The sequence below is a fragment of the Eubalaena glacialis genome, chromosome 3, assembly GCF_028564815.1.
Source record: "Eubalaena glacialis isolate mEubGla1 chromosome 3, mEubGla1.1.hap2.+ XY, whole genome shotgun sequence".
In the NCBI taxonomy this organism is placed as follows: domain Eukaryota; kingdom Metazoa; phylum Chordata; class Mammalia; order Artiodactyla; family Balaenidae; genus Eubalaena; species Eubalaena glacialis.
In genome coordinates, this window is record NC_083718.1 from 146,781,639 (window position 1) to 146,804,264 (window position 22,626).

Here is a 22,626-nt window from a genome sequence, read left to right on the forward strand (position 1 = left end):
ACATAGCCCTTACAATATGTGCCTTGCACTGCTGCAAGCCCTTTATATATACCAGACTAAGTCATCCGTCTTCCTAACAGGACCATGAGAGAGGCACTGTTGGTCCCATTGTATATATAGAAAACCAAGAGCCCAAGAAAGTATGTTTCCCCATACTTTTGTCAACACTGTGTATTATCTCGTTTTTCTCATTCTGGTGGCAAAAAGTGGCAACTCAGTTGTATCTGGTATATTTTATATGAATCAGTTTAATATTTCCAACAACTTTTTGGATTCTGTATCATTCTTCATATTATACAAAAAGAGAAGCCTCAGAAAGTTCACGGAACATGCCCAAAGCTGCACATCCAGTCAGTGATACAGCTTGGATTTGAATCGTGTTCTCTCTGGCTCCAGAGTTCATATTCTTTCCTCTGTTATCAGGCTGCCTCTTCAGCTAGAGACTGGGATCTTTGGAAATTTGGTCTTGGCCTTGAGTAAAACGTTCTAGAAGATTTCAGGATGGGAACTTAGGGAAGAATTCACTCTGACCTACTCCATTGAGCACTTGATAATGGGGTGCCTGGGGGCTGGTACAGAGGTTGCCTCCCAGCCTTGTTGGCACTGCCATGCAGCAAATGCATCCAAAAATATGTTAGAAAAGAGAAAGGCCTTTATAATGAGCCTGGGTCTCTCTTTGTCTTGTGAGATTTTAACTACTGTAATTGCCTGTAGTGTGAAGTAGTGTATTTTTCATGTATCTATTTTTGTTCTGTGGCTATCTGCATGTCTGCTTTTTTTGTTTTGTTTTTTTATTAACTCACTTGAATCCTGGTGGGTGTTTTTCCCGTGAAGAGTATAGCCTCAGGAAGACACACCCTCTCATACACACACATACACACACACGATAATAATATGAAGGCTAAGTAGGGTAGAATTTATTCTTTAAAAAAAGCTAATGGTAAAGTCTGAGCAGATGACTTTCTAATCCATACTGTATTTAATTGGCTGTATTGAACCATACTACAAATTAAGTCTTCTCTGTAATTTATTCTGTCAGACGATCACTCTGCAAACAATTTGGTACTTCATTTAAACATTGGTAAATGGCTCATGGAAATGCTAAGAAAAAAATGGTGATCAGATAAGAAACCCTCTGTTTACAGAATGAATCCTATGTGAAATGTCATGAATTAACCTGATTGAGTCAATCATTGAGCATTTATTGAGTGACTACCTTGTGCAGTGTACATCTTTGGATAGCTTGGTTCTTCCTTCCTTCCTTCTTTAATTCACGAAACCTTATTTAGCACTTATTGTTCAAAAGGAACAGTATTAGTAACTAGGATAAGACTGAGGAGAACCAGACATGGATCTTTCTTTCAAGGAGCTAACATCCCCAAAGTGGAGAGAAAACAAATGCACAGATGTTCTCCAAATGTCCTGTTTCTCAGGACCTAGAGGCCTTTCCATGCTCCATTCTTTCTGCCTAGAATGCCCTTTCCCCCTGACTTTCTGGGGACTTCCCTTTTATCCTTCGAGACTGAGTCCAAGGTCAGCTCCTTTGTCAAGTCTTCCCTGATGCCCCTTCCCATTCCTGCTCTGACCCTACATAACCCTTTAACCTAAAGCTTGTCTTCTTATATTGTGGTTGTTAGTTTCTTTGCCTGCCTGTTCTATGAGATTGCAAGGGCCTTGAGGAAGGGACTATGTTTTAATCTTTTGGGTAGATGTAGCAGTTAGCATGAGATCTAGAAAAGAACAGGCACTCAATAAGCATTAATACATACCGTGTGAATAACTATATGCATGGATAAATATGTAGCAAAATTAAGAAGCATGAAGCATCCCAAATAGAAGAAAAAATACAACCCAATGAAATCTAGGGTCGGGAATTATTACTAAGGGAAACAGGGGAGTCAGGGAGGGTTCCCTGGATGAGCAGGATGTTGGAGCTAGGCCTTGAGCGTAGGTATGATATAGTTAGGTGGAGTTGATGAAACACGGGTCAGGGGAAGAAAAGGGCAATCAGCAGAGAAAACAACATGCATAAGGGCACAGAGGTGGGAAAGTCCAGAACCCAAAGGGGGACGATGAGCCCTTCAGATTATTTTCACCCCTGGGAGGAAAGTCAGCCTGGGTTGGGGAGGTTATTCTCTGAATTGGCCTTGGAATTCTGCAGCAATAACTTTCATCCGCAATGAGAGGGTTCGGAATAGGAGGAGTAAATGAAGTGGTGGTGGAAAGATCGGGTGTTCTGGAAGACTCTCTCTTTAAAATCAAACATCTGCTTTGATTGGGGGGCAGTGCTTTAATATCTAGACTAAGTTTTTCCAAGACAAAAACTCTTTTCCAAAGGAAGGGTGGAAGAAGAGCACCCAGAAGCTGCCTTTCCTCCACTCTCTCCCTCTCCCTCTGGCCAAGGATTCTCTGCACCTCCAGAACAACCCATGACGCCCCAGAAACTCCACACAGAAACACTCCTGGGATGAAACGGTCCTTTTCTCCTGTGACCAAGGGCCTCACCTCCCCTTTGTGGCCTTGGCTGCTCAGCAGATACCACAGGTAGCCAAGCCCCTGTGAGCCCCAGACCATGCGGTCTTGACCTTTTTCTTTGAGATCCTGATAGCTGGCCTTGACCCCAAACCTTCTGACTGATGACCCTTTCTGACCTCAGAATCCTGCTGGAATCCAGAACAGCCTCAACTCTACCCCCTTCTCCAGTTCCCTTTCTTCATCCCAGCTTATCAGAGATCATGGTTTTGTTGTTGGTCTAGGGACCCAGGAGTCTAAGGAAAGGAACCTTGGTTCTAAATAATCTTGTTTCCTCTTTTCAATGCTTTGTCATCCTGAGTAGGGAGAGTGGGGCCTGGGTTAAGTATTGGTCCAGCCAGAACACAGTCTGACCCTCAGTCCTTTCATGAATAAACTCGGAGGTGAACTATACAATATTCAAGTTTCCTCTGGCTCCAACTGTCTTTGATTTGTGCTGTTAAAACTTGTTTGAAGACATGGAGCAATTCTGAGGCTCAGTGAACAGGTATTTACAAGGTCCTCTGTGTTGCCAAGATGAATGTGATAATGTGGGATTAGCAGGATTCTAATATATTTGTATTTCCAAGGATCTGTATGACATGTGCATGGTTTAGGTTGGAGAAAGTAGAGACGTATCCCCTTACTGGCTCTTCGTTTCCAAATGAATGAGCCACTTTCAGAACAATTCTTTTTAACATGTCCTAAAATTAACTCTGGGAAAAGGTAATGTTACAGATACTTTTAAGCACTTCATGCACACACACAGCTACACTTCACGAGGCAACATTAGATATCATCAGGCGTTAAAAATGTTTTGATTTTAAAACACTTAATGAGCATTCCCAGATCAATTAAAACATCTCCATCTGCTGTCTTGCCCAGTAGGTGATATTTTACCATTGCACAATCATCTCCAAATCTAATTCCACCAGGAAGACTTCTAATTGTGGTTTAATTTTAGAGCAATATTCCATTTGGCAATCAATAAAGTACTGTCGTCAAACTTTGGTTCAATAGAAGATGTGGATAACATTCACTGTATTATGCAGAGAAAGAAATACTTGCAGGAAAGGGAGAGAAGGAAGATGCCTTTGTCTCCCACTTTCCCTACTGTATACCATTCGATCTCACAAAAGCCTTTAAATCAATACCCCCATGTTTCGTGAATATAAATCTCATCAATTTTACATCATTAACACCATGAAAAAGCTACTGCTCTCTGAGCAGTTTTTCTCTGCTAGCTAAATATGTTCTCTTAATAAAACAGGAAAAAATGAATCTTGATCATTTTACTAACAAATACTTCCTTCTTCACCAACTTTGTGTCAAAATCCACTAGAATTATACAGTTGTCTTATGGCCACTTGAGGGGCTAGGGTGACCGGACAGTGATACCACCCTCCAAGCATGATGTCCAGTAGACACTGGGCAACCTGGACAGGCTTGAAACCACCTGGAGAGTCCCAAGAGTAGTAAAGAGATGAGTGAATGGCCAGACTCTGGAAGGTAAAGGTGCAGCAGCAAATTCTACTGCAGAAATGATTCCTAAGGTCAGAAGCCCGGAAGGATGGCAACAGGCTGGGGAATGGACATTTTGGAAGGTCAGGGCCAATAATCCAGAACCAAGGCAATGGCCTTCATGAGAGGCAGGTGCCCACTGTCCTGAGAGGCTGGCTGTGTGGTGTGAAATCCAAATGGCTAAAGGATCCAGGGAGATGGAAAGAGACCCGGGAGAAAATGTACTCCAGTGGTTCCCAACATTTTCGTAACCAAATTCTCCTTGTGTTACATTTCTCCTTCCCTCTACAGACTTAGTAACGTGGGAAACTTTGTTCACCAAAAAAATGCATTTATAATCATTCACTTTCCTATTTGCATTATTTGAATCCATCACTAATTGCCAAAGAGAATCTGCTCCCAAATGAGCTAAGAAGTACAACAGTAACCGGATACGGTTCTAAATAAACTTGGCGTTTTCATTTGTGTGCACAATGAAAGGTGTCATCTTATTAGGGATGATTATAAATTTCTGTTTAGCTTTTTGAAATGTTGAAAATTGCCTGGTACCTCTTTTTATGACTTTTAACGACCCCAGTAGATCCAGAGCTTTGGGTTAGGAGCCATTGATCTGGTTCAGAGTTCTTCTTTAATAGAGGAATACACGGAGATCCAGAGAGGTACAGTGAGTGCCTTGTGTTCACATAGAGTGGCTAGAATTCAAGCTTCTTAACACCCCGGATAATGAAAAGGTCCTTTGTAAAGACTTGAAACACATCGTATAATGCACAGATACATGCAGAGGACTGTTTAATGAGGATTGCTTTAGGAACATTTAATATAGAAAAATGGCCATAAAGATCACCATCACTTAACAGGATGGTGAGTATTATTTGTTGAAGTTTAGATAATAAAGGCAGGAAGGTCAATATCAAAAGATTTTTGAATTACTGATCAGCAATCCCAATTTACTTTAGTTCAACGACTGTGGGTCAGGCACAGTGCAAGGTATTAGGATGGCAAAGGTGAAGAAGACAGAGTCTGGTGGGGAAGACTGGGATTTAGGCAAATATATCAGAGAAGGAAGATCTACGAAAGCAGGAGCCAGGGTAGCTGTGTGTGAGGAATCCATCAGGAGTTTCAGTATCGCTATAGACTAAAGCTCTAGGGAAACACAGAAGCGGGAGGAATCACATCTGCAGGGAAAGGGAAGGCAAGCTTTGATCAGGGGGTTTCACAGAGGTGGTGCTATTTCAAATAGGCTTTGCAAGAGGAATAGGATTCAGGCAGGTGGATAAAAGAACAGGCATTGCAGACATGGGGACCAACCCATGAAAAGCCTCAGAGGTGTGGTGACCTTGGGCAAAACAAAGAAGGGCGTTTGATCCTCAAGTCACTGTATCGCCACCTCTTGGAAAATTGTTATAACCATGCACATCTATGGTTCTCTGAATGCGAAGGGCACCCCCTGTCATTGTGCAATGTACATCTTCCAGCAGGGCAAGCAGAGGCCCTGGATATGTAAATGTACTAAATATCAATCCAGAACTTAGACTGGGCTGTGTCATGAAGAAAGATGTAGCAGGAGCCTATACCACTGAGTGAGGCTGACCGGTCCTGGCAAGCGAAAAAAGAGCCAGATGCTCTTTCAGCATCTGAACAATCCTGTTTATCTCTCTGGTCACAGCACCAAGACCATGGAAGGAAGCCTCCATTTCTCAAGGGCAGGCACAGCTCTTTTCCCTTCCATCTGGACCAAACAGCTTTTCCAGAGCCCTCCGGGCTTGTTCACATGTAGTGGAAATACATCTCTTATTGATCAACAGCTCGGAGGGAAAGTCCCCTGAAATAGGCTCTTCTTTTTGTTTCTCATAGGCCCTTCAGCAGCATCATGCTGTTCACGAAATTTCCTACATCGCCAAGGACATCACAGATCACCGGGCCTTCGGATACGTTTGTGGGAAGGAAGGGAATCACAGATTTGTGGCCATAAAAACAGCCCAGGCGGTGAGTATCCCCATCCAAAGAGGACGCCTTTCCTTGTACCTTTTCTGGGACAGCACAGCCACACTGTTGGTCTTCGGAGGCCCACTGTGCCATATGACTCAGCGATGCTGACACTCAGCTTCCCATCTAGAAAAGATGAACAGCCTCGGAGCAAAGAAGCATGCTCACGCCCATCCAGTTGTGGTGTTGTTGTTTTTGCTAATGGGTATTTCTTAATGACTAACTGTTTTCCTTTCTGATTAAGCTGGACGGAGGCACACTATACAAATAAGTTTCCTTGTGTTCATAGCCTCATTTAAAAAGAAAATAAGAAGAAACAAATACCTATTTTGCATAAGGCCTACCCTAACTTTATTGAATTTGAAATTACTAATAAATAAAAGCAGTGCCTTTTATGCTTATGATTGTTATGAATTTGCAAATATAATTAGTTGAAGAAATGAACTTTAGCTTAGATGCAGTTTTGCTAAACCAATGTAACAAGGTAGAATTAATTAAAGATGGAATGCTTGCAGTTTAATAGAAAAAGGAAGGGCTGCGGGTTGTAGCCAGCAAAAACAAAAATTGGTCACTGCAGCTCAGTAACCATCCCTTTATTAACGTGCTTTACCACCTTTTACTCCAGGCTGAACCCGTTATTCTGGACTTGAGAGATCTCTTTCAACTTATTTATGAATTGAAGCAAAGAGAAGAATTGGAAAAAAAGGCACAAAAGGATAAGCAATGCGAACAAGCTGTGTATCAGGTATACCTGTGAATTTATCCTGAGACAACAGGGGCTTAAAATAAACAGATGTGAAAACTGACAGTCAAGGCTTCTCCTCCTGCTGCCAAGTAGAAATAAACAAAGATGAAAGGTTCCCGTGTAAATTATTGAAAGCAAAGCCACTAGATATGAGCGCTTATTCACTGAGATTCTAGACGTGTTGGAGAAAGTGAAGTCTTGCAACCAGGGGAGGATTTCAGGGGAGGAGACCTAAGGAAACCCAACTGCGTTTGCTGTTGTTAGCAGTGGGTGGAATTAGATTTGGAGATGATTGTGCAATGGTAAAACATCACCAGAGTTTTCATTTTTTTCTGCCTGTTTTCTGCCTTAATGACCCGCCAGCCTCTCCTACCCAGAGCTGGTTTCTTCACTGTCCTGTAATTTCTGAATACCGTCTCACATCTCTCGCTTTATATCCTCTGCTTTGCATCCTCCCTTCCCTCACTCTGCGGTAGACAATTCTGGAAGAGGATGTTGAAGATCCTGTATACCAGGTAATTTCTGAAACTAGTTGGGGTCGAGGGTCAGGAATGGCCAGGCCTGTGGTATAGACATTTTGTCAGAGACCTGAAGGATCCTCTGGCTGCAGAGCCTGGAGAGGGACCAAGATTATTTCTGAGGGTGAGGGCTGCCAACCCCTCCAGGAGCGAATTTCCATAAAAACTAACAGAAGTTTGGCTGGCATCAATAGCATGGGATTTGGAAATAGACTTCTCCTTTCTTGCCCTGCCTCAGCCCTCTCCACAATCTGTAAAAGTTTGATCCTAGAGCTGAATGTTTGCAAGAGTCTCTTGAATATTCTGAGTTCATTAGAGAGACTATGAATAATGAGGTAGCTTCAGTGAGTTAAGAACCAGAGATGGGGACTGACATTTTGGCGACATTTGAACACAAACCCAAAGGACAGTTTGTGAGCTGGAGAAAGGCTGTGAGGAGAAGTCTCTCGGGCCCCCGATTGGCTAGGCTGCCCCCTGACTCCCTGGCTCATGGCATAGGGGCTGTTGTGAGTGGGGGAAGGGAGATCCCAGAGACATGCCTGCCCGTAGCTTTCTCTGTGCTCTCTTCAAGGTTGCAGCCTAAGTGTGGGTAGAGATGGCTTCTCTTGGGTTCAAGTATATGCTCTGCTTAAACAGATGCAGAAGAGGGAAGAGGAGGCCTCTCCCGCTCTGTGCTTATTCCCAAGGAGAGAACGAAGCCAAACATTTGACTTGTGGGACATAAAAGACAATCTGAAACTTACATTTCTAACTGGGACACACATGGGTTATATATGTGTGTGTCACACATGCATTCTATGTAAATGCATAGTTTCACACAGAAAGCTGCTACTGCTATGACAAAAAGAAAATAATATGGATAAAAAAGTAATAGAATCTGAATAACTTGAAGGAGAAGAAGTATCTGACATAGATGGCAAACAAAAGTCAAAGGTGTGCTTGACGGCAGGCCTTGCTTTAGATTACCAGAGGTGTGGATTTGTCTATAATATGAGCTCAGCCCCTGGTTCGTGGGCTGGGAGAGTGACGAGCATTGCCCGTTTTGAAATGGCCCAGTCCTTTAGAGTCTGAAACATGTACATGGAAAAGTTGATTTCGGTATTTAAAACTGAGAATGTAAAGTAAAGTGATATTTATGAGATGAGGGAGTTTGGGGCTTCTGAGCAAAGTCAGAATTGGCATATGACCCTGGGCCTTAGGGAGCAAAGGGGAGAGACCACTGTAACCCAGGGTTTGCAAAGTTGGGATCCCAGGAGATATCGTTCCCACTCAGCAGTGCCACCACATGCAGACACTGCCGAGATAAATGCCACTGAATGAAGAGGTTATATCTCCAGAGAGGTCTGCAGAGGGCTTACGCAGACATGGCTAAAGGGCTGACCATTGGACACAGTTTTCCTTAGAAGAGGCAGGAATGTATCAGGCCATTTGGAATGTCAGTAATTCAGTTGTCTCTTTAAGGTGTTTTCTCCTGTGCCTGTGTCTTTAATGCTCACTGCGATTTGTATCCTGAATTCCAAATGCTTTTTTTTTTCCTCTTTCATTTTCCCCTCTGACTTTTCCTCTCTGGCCGCTCCTCATAGTACATTGTGTTTGAGGCTGGACACGAGCCAATCCGTGATCCCGAAATGGAAGAAAACATTTATCAGGTATAAAACCGCTTTCCTCTCCTACCTTTGCACCACCACCAGTAAACGCACAGAAGGGGCTGAGCAGCCACGGGCTCTCTCCTCACTCACACGCTTCACGTTGCTCTTCTGGCCCTTCTGGGCTTGTTAAAATACCTTCACACGAATTGCTTCCCACTTCCCTGCCATTTGCCAGTAGTTTTCATGCCTGATTGTAGATACGGTTAATGGCCAACTGGGTACAGTGTTTTAATTTTTAATGGAGCTTAACTATTTTCAGTTGACTCAGAAATCAAACATTCCATTTTACTAAAGTAATCTATTGGAGGGTTGTTGTCCGGAATATAATAGCGTCCTTCATTTCTCAAAAGAATGTGCCGTTGAATTTCTTTAAAAAGTCAACTGCACTACTGAAAATGAAGGCCACATTCAAAAATGCTATTTGCAGACAACACTGGGAATATTAACTGAATAAAAGAAAGTCTAGCTAAAGTTTTACCCCTTCTGAAGGGAAGGTAAAGTAATATTCTTAAATGTCTGCTTATGTGAAGAACCCTGAACACACGTTTTTTTAAAATTCATTTTATTGGAGTGTAACTGATTCACAAGGTTGTGTTAATTTCTACTGTACAGCAAGATGATTCAGTTATACATATATATACTTTCTTTTTCATATTCTTTTCCATTATGGTTTATCACAGGATATTGAGTATAGTTCCCTGTGCTATACAGAAGGACCTTGTTGTTTATCCATTCTCTATATAATAGTTTGCATCTGCTAACCCCAAACTCCCAATCCTTCCCTCCCCCAACTCCCTTCCTTTGGCAACCACAAGTCTGCTGAACACACTTTTTACCTCGTTAATTCTCCTAAATGTACTATAAAATAGGTATTTTAATCCCACTTTCTCAAGGGGAAACTGAGGCTCAGAGAGGTTGAGTAGCTTCCTCAGGGCTGTACAGCTGTTTAGAGCCGGGATCAAACCCAGGCAGGTGTGTGAAGGTGGGACTCATGCTGCTTCCCCTCTGCTTTTCCATCAAAGAGTCTGAGTAATTACAGCACAGCGCACATCAAACAAATATGACGACCTCCAATTTTTCACTAATTAGAATTTTAGTCCTAATTTGAAATATAAACATTACAGAAGCAGGAAAAATGTTAATGTATTTAAATAAGTGATTTTAATTTCCTTAATTTACTTAGTTGTGTGGTCTGTTATTCTGCCTTGGGCGTGCATTACTTATGTAACAAAAGTAAAACAGATTTTCAATTTCCATCAAATGCACAGAATTCTAAATGACCAAAATATAATGTTAGCTCTACCAACAACTCGGTTTAACCAGCCCTATGGAGTAATAATCTGTTTCTATCCACTGGATCCGTCTGGGTTGGATTCAAGTGTGAGGTTGTGCTTTGAGTCTTTGTTTAAAATCATTGCTTACGAAGTTTCTGTCTTTAAGCAGAAAAGTTGCATATCTGTCCTCCATGTCAGATTTTAAGGTACAACCTTGCAGTGTCTCAGTATTGTTACCGAACCAAACTTGGATCCGCTCACCCACGCAGTAAAGCCAATCTACTGACACCAGGTTGTGGTGAAGGAAAGTGCCGAGTTTATTGCAGGGCACCAAGCAAGGAGTCCAGGGCAGCTGGTGCTCAGAACACCTGAACTTCCCAGTGGGTTTCAGGAAAGCATTTTTAAAGGCCAGGTGAGGGAGGGGAGTGGCAGGGATGTGATCAGCTCGTGCACAATTCTGATTGATTCATCATGTGGTAACAAGGTGGCGTCACAGCATCAATCCTTAGGCATCAGTGGGTCTCAGGGCTACATGTTCATGGTCATCAACTAGTTAACTTCTTCAGTTTGGTGGAGGTTTTAGCATCTGCAAAACAGCTCAGGAGATGTATATCAGATCCTATTATCTAGGTACTTTCAGAGGATAGGGGGGAGGCGTCTGTCCAGGGAAGACCCCACAGGGTCCTGCTCAGTTACAGTATGAGGCCAGAGGAGCCACTAACCAGTCATCCTATGAAGAGGGAGCACCTTTGAAAATAAAATTAGGCTTTTCAATATAAGAGGTTCCTGATTTCAGACTTAGCTACAGTTGGCAGGGCTCCCATTGTGCCCTGCGGGGGACTCTGCGGGGGCAGCCTAGTGTACTGGGAAGAACCGGTTTCCGCAAGCAGGGAACTGGGGTATAGTTCTGGCTCTGTCACCAACTACATTTGGCTGAGGGGTAGTGGGCAAGACACTTGCCCTCTCTGAGACTCAGTTTCCCCAACGATAAAACAGGGGAATAAGTTCTCCCTAAATCACATGTTGGCATGAGAATGAAACAAGATCATGTGGAGACTGTAAAGAAGAGGCTTCATCCCAATCACACACTGAATCCACAGCAATTAAGCCACCTTGTCAATTCCTTTCTTTCTCTGGGCCTCAGTTTACTCATCTGTAAAATGAGCAAATAAGACGGAAGAGTCTCTCGGGCATGGCCCTTTTCTGTTCTTTGCAACTAGTGCTTCATCATAGGACTGTTAGAGGAGCATGCTGGCTTGCTTTACAGAGCAAGTAGACTCTTGGAAATGGGGTGTGTGTGTGTGTGGTTTTGGTAACAGTTATAGAGCCAGGTCCCTGTGAATGGACGCTTACATGCAGTATCTTATTATGTCTCACAGCAGCCCCAAGTACCTTATATCATTATTTACACTTTACAGATGAGGAAGGTGAGCCTCGCAAAGATAAGGTATCTTGCCCAGGGTCACAGAGCTAGCAAGAGGTAGAACCCCCGACTCATAGCCAGGTCTCTCTGACCTCTGTACACAAAATAAATCCAAGGCTCTTTTCAGCTTAGAATGTCCTTGATGCTGAGTTTTACAAGTAGATTCTGTGTAGGTTTCAAGTCACTATCTAAAAATCGCACTTGTTTTAACAGTTCTGATGCCCAGGATCTTCCCATCTGTCCATCATTAATAGGAAGATACCATCTAAGGGAATGAATATTTTATCGCCCTCTTTTGGAAAGGCCTCTGGTCATCCTCCTCTCTTGCCTCGCCAGCCAGTCCGCTGGGCCTCAGTTTGCTTAACAAGAGATAAGCTTTTGGGCCTAAAGATAAGGCTGGGCTCTTAGGGAGCTGCTATTGGTAGCCTCAGGGTTTTTTTAGGGCCTACAAGTGTTCCGTATCTATTCCTCCTGAGTAGATTGCAATGTTTCTTATACTTCAGCTTGATCAGGATAGTCTCAGATTTGATTTTATTTATCCTCTGTTTTCGGGAATGAGGGCCTAAGTTTTTAACTGTTTTGTGGCCTCAGGTGAGGTACCTCACTTTTGTATCTCAATTTCCTGGGCTACAAAATAGGGGTACTATAGTCTCTGCTTCTAGAAGTGGTGTGAAGATGTAAAGCAACCAGGACAGCACTTGGTACATAGTAGGTTCTGTGTAAATGTCAGTTCCTTTTACTTCCTAATGCCATCAATATCAGATGCTGCCCGAGACGTCTTATGATGATGTATTAAGTGAAGTAGAACATGACTTGCTCGCCTCATCTTGTCAGAGAGCGCAGCGGAAAGCTGCAGCCTCCCTTGACTTTGCTATTTGTAACTCCAACACAAGGGAGGGAAAGACCCTTGAGTAAATGTCATCTCTCTTTGAGGCTCAGTAGTCTCATTCTCCAAACCGGATTAATAATAATAATTGTCTATTTGCATGCCTCAGAAGAAAGTATCAGTTGTCTTTTTAAAACAACACAGAGCCTCACAGTACACAGCGTTTTTACCCATCACTTAATTTTGACCCTTCCAGTAACTCCGTGAGATGAGAACAGTTGCGGTGACTATCATTTTAAATGTAAGAAATTCAAGTCCTTCATACTTAAGTGATGGGCCCAAGGCCGGAGCCTCTGATTCTAAACCCAGTGTTCTTTCATACATTAACAAGCTTCCAGCATACGCGAGAGTGCAGCTCACCAGGGGCACATTCTCCAAGTTTGTTCATTCAAAAATCATTTTTAATCACCCAAGATGTCACATATTGTTATTTTAAAATGATATGTCTCTAATCCTATGTCACCCAGCTCTTAACCTGGCTCTCCATCCTGTTAATATGTTGCTGCACTAAAAGTGTCTTCTGTATGGATGGTCCTTAATGTATAGCTTTTAGACTAATTTCATTCATTCATTCAAAAAGTAATTATGTATGGAGCACCTAGCCTGTGCCAGGCACATGAGGATGTAACAGTAACCACAGCCTGGCCCCCACCTTCAAGACGTTTGTAGGTAACTCCTTGGATACTCATAACAACCAGATGAGGAAACAGAGGTTCAGAGAACAAAGTGACCTCTCCAGGGTCACACAGCCTGTGGCAGAGCCAGGATTAGGAACCATACCTCCTGCCTCCTTTTGGTCCAGGACTGTTATCACTCTACACACCATCATGTTACTGAAATGGTCTACAGACGGGATGGACCAGCTATGGGGGAGATGAGAATCAGGACTCAGGCACTTTCTGGCCTTCATCCTTTTAGCGCTTCTGCTAGTGTTCTGTCCTCAGCACACATGTGGTAAATGTTTGATGCTTAGAAGTTTCTTGTTTAACCACCATTTACAGATGGGGAAACAAGGATAATAATATAACCGCCCTGCCCTCAGCAAGCTTATAGATCAGTCGGAATTCAGAGTGGCCAGGAAGCTGCAGTGTGGTTTGACAACTCCTTTATAAGATAAAGCACATTTTACACCCTCCTTCAATAGCCTGATGACTTTCCCATCTCCCCCCAGCAAGTCAAGGAGCGCCGATAAATCAGGGGCCGTATTCATCTTGTTCGCCACCATTGTCCTGGGCAAAGCACAGTGCGTGACACTTAATAGGTTCTTGGTAACTTATTTCTTAATGAAAGGATGCACCAGAGGTTACAAAAGTACAGAGGAAGGCCCAAATCAGTCCTAGAGAGTCAGACAAGTCTCCCAAGAAGATGTCCCTGCAGAAATAAATCTTAAAGGAAAAACAGGCAGATTGGTATCTCACCCATGGGACAACCAAGCAGAAAAGCTTTTTTCAATTATGCACAGTTTGGGTTTCGCCATCCACTGCTTCTCCTCCATTTGCAGGCATAATTGAGAGTCAGCTGTGGTTCAACTTGCTAAGTGCCCATAGTGAGCAGTGAATTACGGGGAACAGAAAAACACTGTTCGTTTTGCTTAGGCAAGGGTGAGCTAGTAAAAATAAAAGTGAGGGCTGGTAATTTATTGGCCCTCGTTAACAAGGACTCTGTAGGCATTCTTAGAGTATTCCTTTTAGATGGAGCTCAGTTATCAGGAGCAAAGAAATTACATTCTTCATGGGCTACCAGCAAACTAAGGTTTGCAGAAGCGGCTCTGAAAGCACATCTTTTGCGCAGCCGTGCTCACTCAGAGTCATGTTTTTCGCAAGAATGTGCACGAGCTTCTGGGAGTGTAGAATGTGATGTCAGAGGAAAAGAGGCACCTGAAACTGCTGTGGGAATGGTGGGGACAGGGCTGAGCTGCAGCTGTATATGCTGTAGCAGTTCAAAGGCAGACCGCCCAGGCTTAAGCTCCTGGCTCTCCGTTCACGGACTGAGGGACCCCCCTCCAGGGCTCCTTTTCCTCGTCTGCAGCATGGGGACAATTGTCATCCTCACCTGATAAGACTTGTCCCAAGGATTACATGAGAATGTATGTAAACACAAATGTCTAGCGTGATGCCTGGCACATAGAAAGTGCCCTGGCAGCGTTAACTCATACTGTTAGTGATAAATGTCTTGTTCGGTAGCCAGAATGAGCTACATTTGAATCTGATCACTTACCAGCTTTGAAGCATTGGGCAAATTTCCGTAACGACTCTGAGCCTCACTCTCTACTACGTAAAGTGGAGATTATAATAACAACTTCTTAGGGTTATTGTAAGGATTTTAAGGTAAATGAGAGTGAAAATGACAAAGGGACTCAAGGAATAAGCTCAAATTCTTACTTATCTAAGAAGAATGGTGTGGTTAGCTGGTCCCAGCCTAAAAGATGCTTTGTCTTTCTCTTCACTATTTTCTACAATCCTCGATGGTACACTTACCCAGCAGACACCTACCAAATGCCTACTGGCTGTTAGGCACTGTGCCTGCTTTTAAGGGGCTCTGATGGAAAGAAGGACAGGGTATCAGACATTTAGAAAACCACTGCTGGCTGATCCCTCCCATGGAGGTTTGAGTTAAGCTTTGCTAGTTGCTGAGGATGAACTAGTGATTGCTTTCCAACTGGAATGTTTCAGAGCAAGGCCCCTGATTGACTGATTTGAAAAGTATCTCACACATCCACAGTTATTCATATGTATTTAGATACATATTAACATAATGTATCAATGGTAAAGGAAATTATCATTCTAACACTTTACAGTATGATGGTACCTAATAGTTTTTGATTCTTTACTCTCTTTTCTCTTTGATCCTCTCAATAACCTGAGCGAGTAGCAGAGTCAGTAACTCCAGTTTATAATAGTGAAGCTCAGAGGAGCCAAGTGACCTGCTTAGGGCTTGATAGTTACCACGTGGCCCAATAAGACCAGATGGATGAGGAAGAGAAGAGAGGGAGGGAAGAAGTTACAGATAAGTGTTAAAAACCATCAGAGATTTTCTGGATTCTTGTTCATGCTTTTCCTGCCATTGATGGGCCCTTTTCTTGAGTAGAAACCTTTGGTGATTATCAGATGGTTTGTACATGATCCCAACAGAAGCTGTACTTTGTCCTAGGACCTTGATATTTACTGTATTTTAAATAGCCTGGATCTCAAATCAGCATGGACTAGTGCAAGCTCCACTGCAAACTGTTTTTAATCACTTTAGGCAACTCCTAGCACCTCCCTGGGCCTCATTTTTGTCTTTGGTGAGATGAGGATTATTTTTTCCACCCCGTGACCTCTGAGGTCTCTGCGTTTTGCCTCCTATTCTGTGGTTCTATGAGGAGCCCCATGGCAGACCCTTGTGGAATGATTCACATCCTCCCTCTCCTCCTCCAGTTTTCCTGAGAGAAGGAGCCTCGCCCACTGCTTTCATGATCCCAGCAGCCCCTTCTTCTGGAAGTTGGGCCCCTCACACATACTTAGCCGTTGGAGGGGAAGCCTAGTTGCTTGGTTCTTTGAAAGCGTAGTACCCGAGTGTTTTGACTGTCTCACATTTGGTTTTTCCATAGGTTCCCACCAGCCAAAAGAAGGAAGGTGTTTATGATGTGCCAAAAAGTCAACCTGTAAGTGTAAGTATATCTCCTCCCTTCTGCTGGGTTCCCATGACCGGCTTTATGTTGACGCTATGTCTGCAGTCCTAGGAAGGGAGCCACCCTTCTGGATACGCGTCCCAACCTGTATGGCTTTGCTGGGGAACTCCTCAGTGGGTCAGGGGGAAGGGGGCATGAGGTGGAAATGATGGGGCCAAGGAGGGGGTGCCAGTCTGCATGAAGGTCTGGCCCCATGAGTGGAAATGAGTTGAATCATGCAAACTACTGTGTCCAAGGGATTCAGAGTCTCAGGCGTTTTATGGAAAAAGTCTCCAGCCAAAGACTTCATTATACCTGGTCAAGCAGGGGGCAGTTCTTGGTTCTAGGAAGAGAGTTGTCCACCCAATTTGAAAGTGGTCAAGAAGCTTCAGAGGGTCAGAAGAAGGGCTGGCCAAAGCCTTTGGAGTGTATGAGGGTCCAGCCAATGGGCAGCACACTGTAGAAAAGACCAGGTATCGTGGGCTCGCAGAGAACCCAGAGGGCCCACTATATACCTGGACCCCATCTGCTAGTGGGACTCCTGGAAATCTGAGACACAAAGGAAAATCCTCAGCTCTGTGCCACTGCTGGGCTCAGAACCATATTTAAGACCTTCAGCTGGCACTCAGAAGGCACCCTCCACATAACCCAGGCAGCCCTGGGGAGCCAGTGGAGACTCTTGAGCAGGGGGACGTGTGACTTTGCCACAGCTTATGTAAAAAGAACTGGGGCGTTTAGTCACTGTTGATCTCATTCAACAATGGGTGGAAAGAGCATGGGCTTTGAAGTCATGCTGACCCTCAAGAATCCCAGCTCTGGTCCTAACAGAGCTGTTATGAGGCTAAATGACCTTATCTGGACCATTGTTATCAGTTGTGGACCCCATACTGTGAGAGACATAAAGACAACCCTGCATGTTTCAAGATGAGATTAATAATAGCATTTGAAACCCCATCCCATATGAGGGGCAGCTGAAGGGCCTGGAGATGTTTGGCCTGGAGAAAGGAAACCATAAGTATGGAGATGGGCATCCACAGGGCCATTAAATGGAAGGGGGATTATACTGCTCTGTATCAGCCAACTCTTGGAACCAAGACCAGTGGGCGGCGCTACAAGAAAGCCAGCTCTAATTCCGAGTGAGGGTGACCTACTGACAGTCAGAGCTGCTCAAGGGTGGAACTCTGGCACCTTAGAGAGTGAGCTCCCTGTCACTGGAGCTATACTAGCAGAGCCTTGGAGACCACCTGTCAGAAGGATTATGGGGCGGAGGCAGGGAGTAGGGATTCAAACACTGAATGGCTAGAGGGGCAAGACGAGCCTTTGTTGCTCCTTCCTGATTTGCGCTTCTGGATTCCCCAGCTGGGAGTCTTTCTGGTCCCTTCTTACCCTCCCTTGCCCCTGCTCCCCTTTTTCCTAGAGAACTTTCTTTCTGATCCATGTCCGTTTCTCTACCCCACTCTGCCAACTTGAAACCACCATATCCCACCTAAATACTGCTTCCAAAACCCAATGCCCTTTGCGTTTAATCAAGCCTCCGTGTCACCGAGACACCGATCTGCTCTTTGAGTTTCAGTTAGGTTCAGCCCCTATCACACAGCTCCCTCCAATTCAATTTGTGCCTAAATTGCCTCACTTGTCCCTAACAGGCTTAGATACATGAGGAAACATGCTCCATTTGCCGCCTTGGTTTTGTGAAGTTATTACCCCGTCTGGCCACACCACCTCCATGCTTATTAGTTCCGAAGAAAAAAAAAACCTTCAGACTCCTCAGCCTGACGTACCCAGCACTCGGGTCCCAGCCTCTCTGTATCTCTGACCTGCCCCCTCCTGGTCCAGCTCGATGGAACTCTACAGTTTCCTGGGGGAGTCACGCCTTCCCCCAACATCCTGGCTTAGTGTCAAGCGTTGTGTTTTGGGGGAGACTTTCTTTACTTCTCCCAATAGTGTGAGCACGTCACCTCTGCTTTGTGCCTCCATACCTATCATTCTTCCAGGAATACCTCTGACCACACAGTGTTGGAATTCTTCTTCTTCCTCATTACTTCCAGGAGCTTCCTGAGGTCCTTGTGTTACCAGGAGCAAGCCCAGGGTCTGGTTCACAGCTGCTCTAGGAATAGTATATATTTATTATATATATTCATATATAATAAATATATGAATGACTCTACCCCATAGAAGGAATTTATGATAATCCCTGCTACATTTTTAATGGGAATTCCTGTTATTCTGATTCCAAAATAGTCATTAACTATACATACTAATGTTTTGCTTGGAAAATATCGGATCTGCCTGAATGGCCCACAGTGACTCCCAGCCCACTCTTCCATAAAGTCCTAGAAGCATCTGATGGTGATGATGGCTTTTCCATGAACTATCTGAGTATTAATAAAAGCCTACGAGAGGCAGGAAGTGAAAAGCACAATTTCAAGTTAGAGGCAGATGGACGCAGCTAGAATCTTAGTTCCTGTCCTTACTGCCTGTGGGACGTCTGACAGGTCTCCTTGCCCCTCTGAGTCTCAGTGTTCTCATCTTCCAAAAGAGGTTTTGGAACCTAACGTGCAAGATGATTTGAGGAGATAATAGTCTATGTATTGGAAAGTTGGTCCCACTTGCCTAAACCTCCCAGAGGTGCTTTACATACCCTATGTCCCCCGCTGCTCTGACATCTTCCTGTGTTCCAGGTTTCCCCCGGAAGCCCTGCCTCTCTGCTGAGTGTACCTTCCCTAGGATACCTCTGTGCCCCGAAAATCCCTGCCATGTTGTCGCTATTTGCTCCCTCACCACCTGCTCCTTACCGAGAAAGACAAACCAAAGACAACCAAAGTAGGCCATGTTAGGCAGCTTCCAGGGAGTTTGGGGCTCCCACAAGTTTCCCACAAGAAGGGAGACTGCCCAATGGCCTATTGGCCTAGGGACCACCTGGTTTCTTCTTCCTTGGGACGGGTCTGCATGGAGTCCTAATAAGGGACTCAGCTTGGGGCTCTGGTTGGGGAAAGCCACCAACCAGCCCCCAAAGAAATGGCCACCGGGTCTTCAGAGTCAGATCTGGGTGTGGCTCTCATCCTGGCCACCTACTAAGGGTCCTGGAGTAGCTTTTTGCATCTCTAAGCCTCAATGTCCTCATCTGTAAAAAGAAAGTAACGCCTACCTTGTAGCTTTGTTTAGAAGATTAAAGGAAACATTTATGTAAAACCCTTAAGGGGATATGGAGTAGATTAAATGCAAACATTTCCATTTGTTGCTGTAACAAGCAGGGTACCAGCCAACAGTTCTCACCGAGCTGGGAATTGCCAAGTATTCTAGGTGATGACACACCTCCTTTGGGAAGCCTTTCTTACCCCAGAGTCATCAGCCCCTCTGGGATACCTCCATCCTTCTCTTTGCAATGATCATAAAGGATTATTTTCTCTTAATGTATCCATGTGAGCCATTGGACTTTGGGTTCCTTAAAAGCTTTGACTTCAGGGTGAATGATAGCCCTGTCTAGTTTTTGCCTAAAGACTAAATGAGCTTAAGTATGTGAATCAGCACAGTGCTTGGTGCACAGTATGGATTCAATAGCTGTGAGCTGTTATTCTATTTGTTTTCTGCGAGCTCCTTGAGGACAGGAATCACTTTTAATCATCACTATCCCTAAGGTAACTCTTCTTGGGATTTCTGATCTCTTTGAGATTTTGCTGGTAGACTCTTTCCCCAGAAAGAAACATGTGTGCACGTGCAAATTTTTGTAGTCCTTGAAGCCAACGGGATCCCTTGATCTCAGCTCTAGAACCTCTGTCTAGACTCTGTCTAGACCTCTGTCTAGTGGCTCGTCATCACTCTTCCATGGTCACAGATATCCTCAGTAAGGTGGCAAATTTGATGTATTGGGGATTTCAGAGTTTTAGGGCAGCGGAAGTTAGAATTCACTGTGTTTGTTATATTGTTCTTACCCACCTCAGTGCATCAACTTATGGGAGCAAAGTTTTGTTTCGATTAGCTGGGCCCCAGGTCCAGGCAGAAAGCCAATTCCATGTCTTTACTCCCTCACATTTACTCATCCCTGTGGTAGTTTTACATCCCCCTTGTCCCATGACCGTAAGATGCTCAGCTGTACTGACCCTTTTCTTGTTCTGCTTTCTCAAATAACACATTAGGATGCTTTTGTTTGCTTATTTTACTTTGCACCTGTAATAGCCCCTTCTTCCGGCAGATTTGTCCTTAAGGTCATGCTTTGCTCCCCTCCACCATTTCCTGGGAACTCTAAGCCCAGATAAGGATTAATCCCACTCACTCCTAGAAATATACATTTCACCCCTTCCTGGTCCAGGCAGTCAAAAGCTTTGCATGGGGGCTAATCTTTCCTGTATCTTAAATATGTGAGTCTATTTCTATGTCAGGGTCTCTGAAATCCAGTGGCATAAATGCTTGCTGACAGGAGATGTTGGATGGCTAGAGAGTTAGGAAGGTTTCAGGAAAGAGGGTACAACTTGGGCAAAGCCTTGAAGGATGAGCAGGATTTGAACAGGCAAATGAGGCATGGAAGCACTTCTGGGCAGATCACTGGGGTCCTGGCTCCTGAGTCCATACTGCCTTTACTTAGCAGCACTCAGACCTGGTTAATTTCTCATCAATTTCCCTCTCAAAGCTGTTGGGGGAAGACAGGTATTTTCCCTTTCTGCCAGCTGACTGACCATGCTGTCATGTTCTTTAGACAAATACCCTGGCCTCTCTGGGAATGTCAAAAATGCACATTCCTAAGTGGGGAAGAAAGTGTCTGCATTCATTATTTAGTGCTTTTTGCACTCTGTTAGCCTTTGGACATGATCTAGTTCCACAGTGGGGCATTCACAGGCTGCTGAAGGGCCCATTTCAGACCCTTTTATGCCCCACAGCACTGAACTTGGTTGAGACTTACCGTGAAGGTCACACTGTTTCAACAACACAGGCCTAAATCTTAGTATGGCTTATGCCATTTTTGCATGAGAAATACTCTGCGCTTTTCTTCTCCCCTCCGCTTACGCCCTCACGTAATATTCTTTGAGCTGAAAAAGATCTTTTATCCTTCACCTTTTGAATTGCCCAGTTTAAAAGCCTTTTATGTAGTTGTATTAGGCATAAAAGACTTTCTAATTATTGGTAATAATGAGCCAGTGAATTCTAGCTGAACTTTTTCTGGCCTTCAAAAGAGAGATTCTGAAAAGTTTGGCATCGTGGTAAATAGGAAGGACACAGATTGTCAAATGGATACGTTGACCTCGACATTAATTTCTTTTTGGTGAAACACGGATTCAGAAATTGAAAGGAATGATCAGACCTCCCTGAGGTTCTTTCCTCCCTTTGTCAATCACTTCGACTTCCTGAGACTTTTTTCGCTGGGCTGCAAAGCGGAAAGGATGACCATCCGCTACCAACATCTCAGGCCTTTCGTGAGACTCGTGCGGCAATGTGAAAGCATTTCCTGTGATAATGAGGGGTCGCTTTTATGAGACGCTGTGGAAGTAAAGATTGAGGGATGGTATGTATTAGTTGCTTCTGTTTATTTTATGTGCTGTCTTATGATCAAGAGAAAGGCTCAAGTTTAATGACAAGAGAGGGCAAAACTGGGCTCAAGATGAGAAAGAAATTTCAGGCCATCTGAGCTGATTTTCAGAAGAAGGGACAGCCTCTCAGAGTAGCGAGCTCTATGCCCCTAGGAGTATTCAAGCAGAAGATAAATGGTTCTATAAGGGAATCCTTGTATTGTAAAGGTGACTACAGTGGTGGACCTCAGAATCATTCATCTCCTCTGGCACTCCATTTGCCCCTATGTACTTAACTCATCGTCTTGCTGCCAGTAGCTCAGCTGCCAAGCCGTGTACCCCACAGGCCCCGTTCGTATCTTCATTATTATCACCTGGCTGTAAAGGAGCACACCCTGAAGTGCCCAGCAATAAGTTATGCGCTGGCCCTGTGAAGTTAGTGCTCTGGATGGGAAGAAGTTTACCAAGTATTATAGTCAAGTCATATCATTGAGCAAGCATTGGGCACAGGGTAGGCGCTTAAAGAATTGTTCCTCCTTAGTTTCCTTCTAGAGAGCTTGAAATCAGGGCTCTAGATCTGTCTGTATCCTGAAAAGGAGCCAGGCTGGGAGAAACTGATAAACATCCTGATGATCGGCTATGAAGTCCAGGCCTCCATTCAGTTTCTTCCTTTGTTTTATGATGCCAGGACAGTAGCCATATATACCGTATCTAAAGCTAACGTAGCTGTGGGAAAAAGCAGGCAGACCCCACTGAGCATCTGCTCTGTGCCACGGACAGCCTAGGCTCTGGTCTCGGCTTATCTCCTTCAGTAATCACGACCCTGCAAGGAGGTAGCTGTCATTTACATATAAGGAGTCTGAGGCTTCGAGAGGTCACATAACTTACCCACGATCACGGAGTCAGAATTGGAACCCTACATTGTTTTGACTCAGGCACCCACACAATTTCCACTAAAATATA

At 44.2% G+C, this 22,626-nt stretch overlaps 1 protein-coding gene across 10 annotated transcripts in view; it reads left to right on the plus strand.

Annotated features, from left to right (window-relative positions):
• DAB1 (DAB adaptor protein 1) overlaps window positions 1–22,626 on the plus strand; it is a 412,298-nt gene that overhangs the window by 333,831 nt on the left and 55,841 nt on the right. For 7 of the 10 annotated variants that reach the window (XM_061184153.1, XM_061184148.1, XM_061184147.1 and 4 more), the window contains 3 exons: window positions 5,887–6,018; window positions 6,644–6,763; window positions 16,103–16,162. In XM_061184153.1, coding sequence (XP_061040136.1) covers window positions 5,887–6,018; window positions 6,644–6,763; window positions 16,103–16,162 — 312 coding nt within the window. Of the gene's footprint in view, window positions 1–5,886; window positions 6,019–6,643; window positions 6,764–7,239; window positions 7,279–8,864; window positions 8,931–16,102; window positions 16,163–22,626 lie in introns of all 10 variants that reach the window. The other 3 variants (XM_061184157.1, XM_061184150.1, XM_061184156.1) reach the window with 3 other exon arrangements.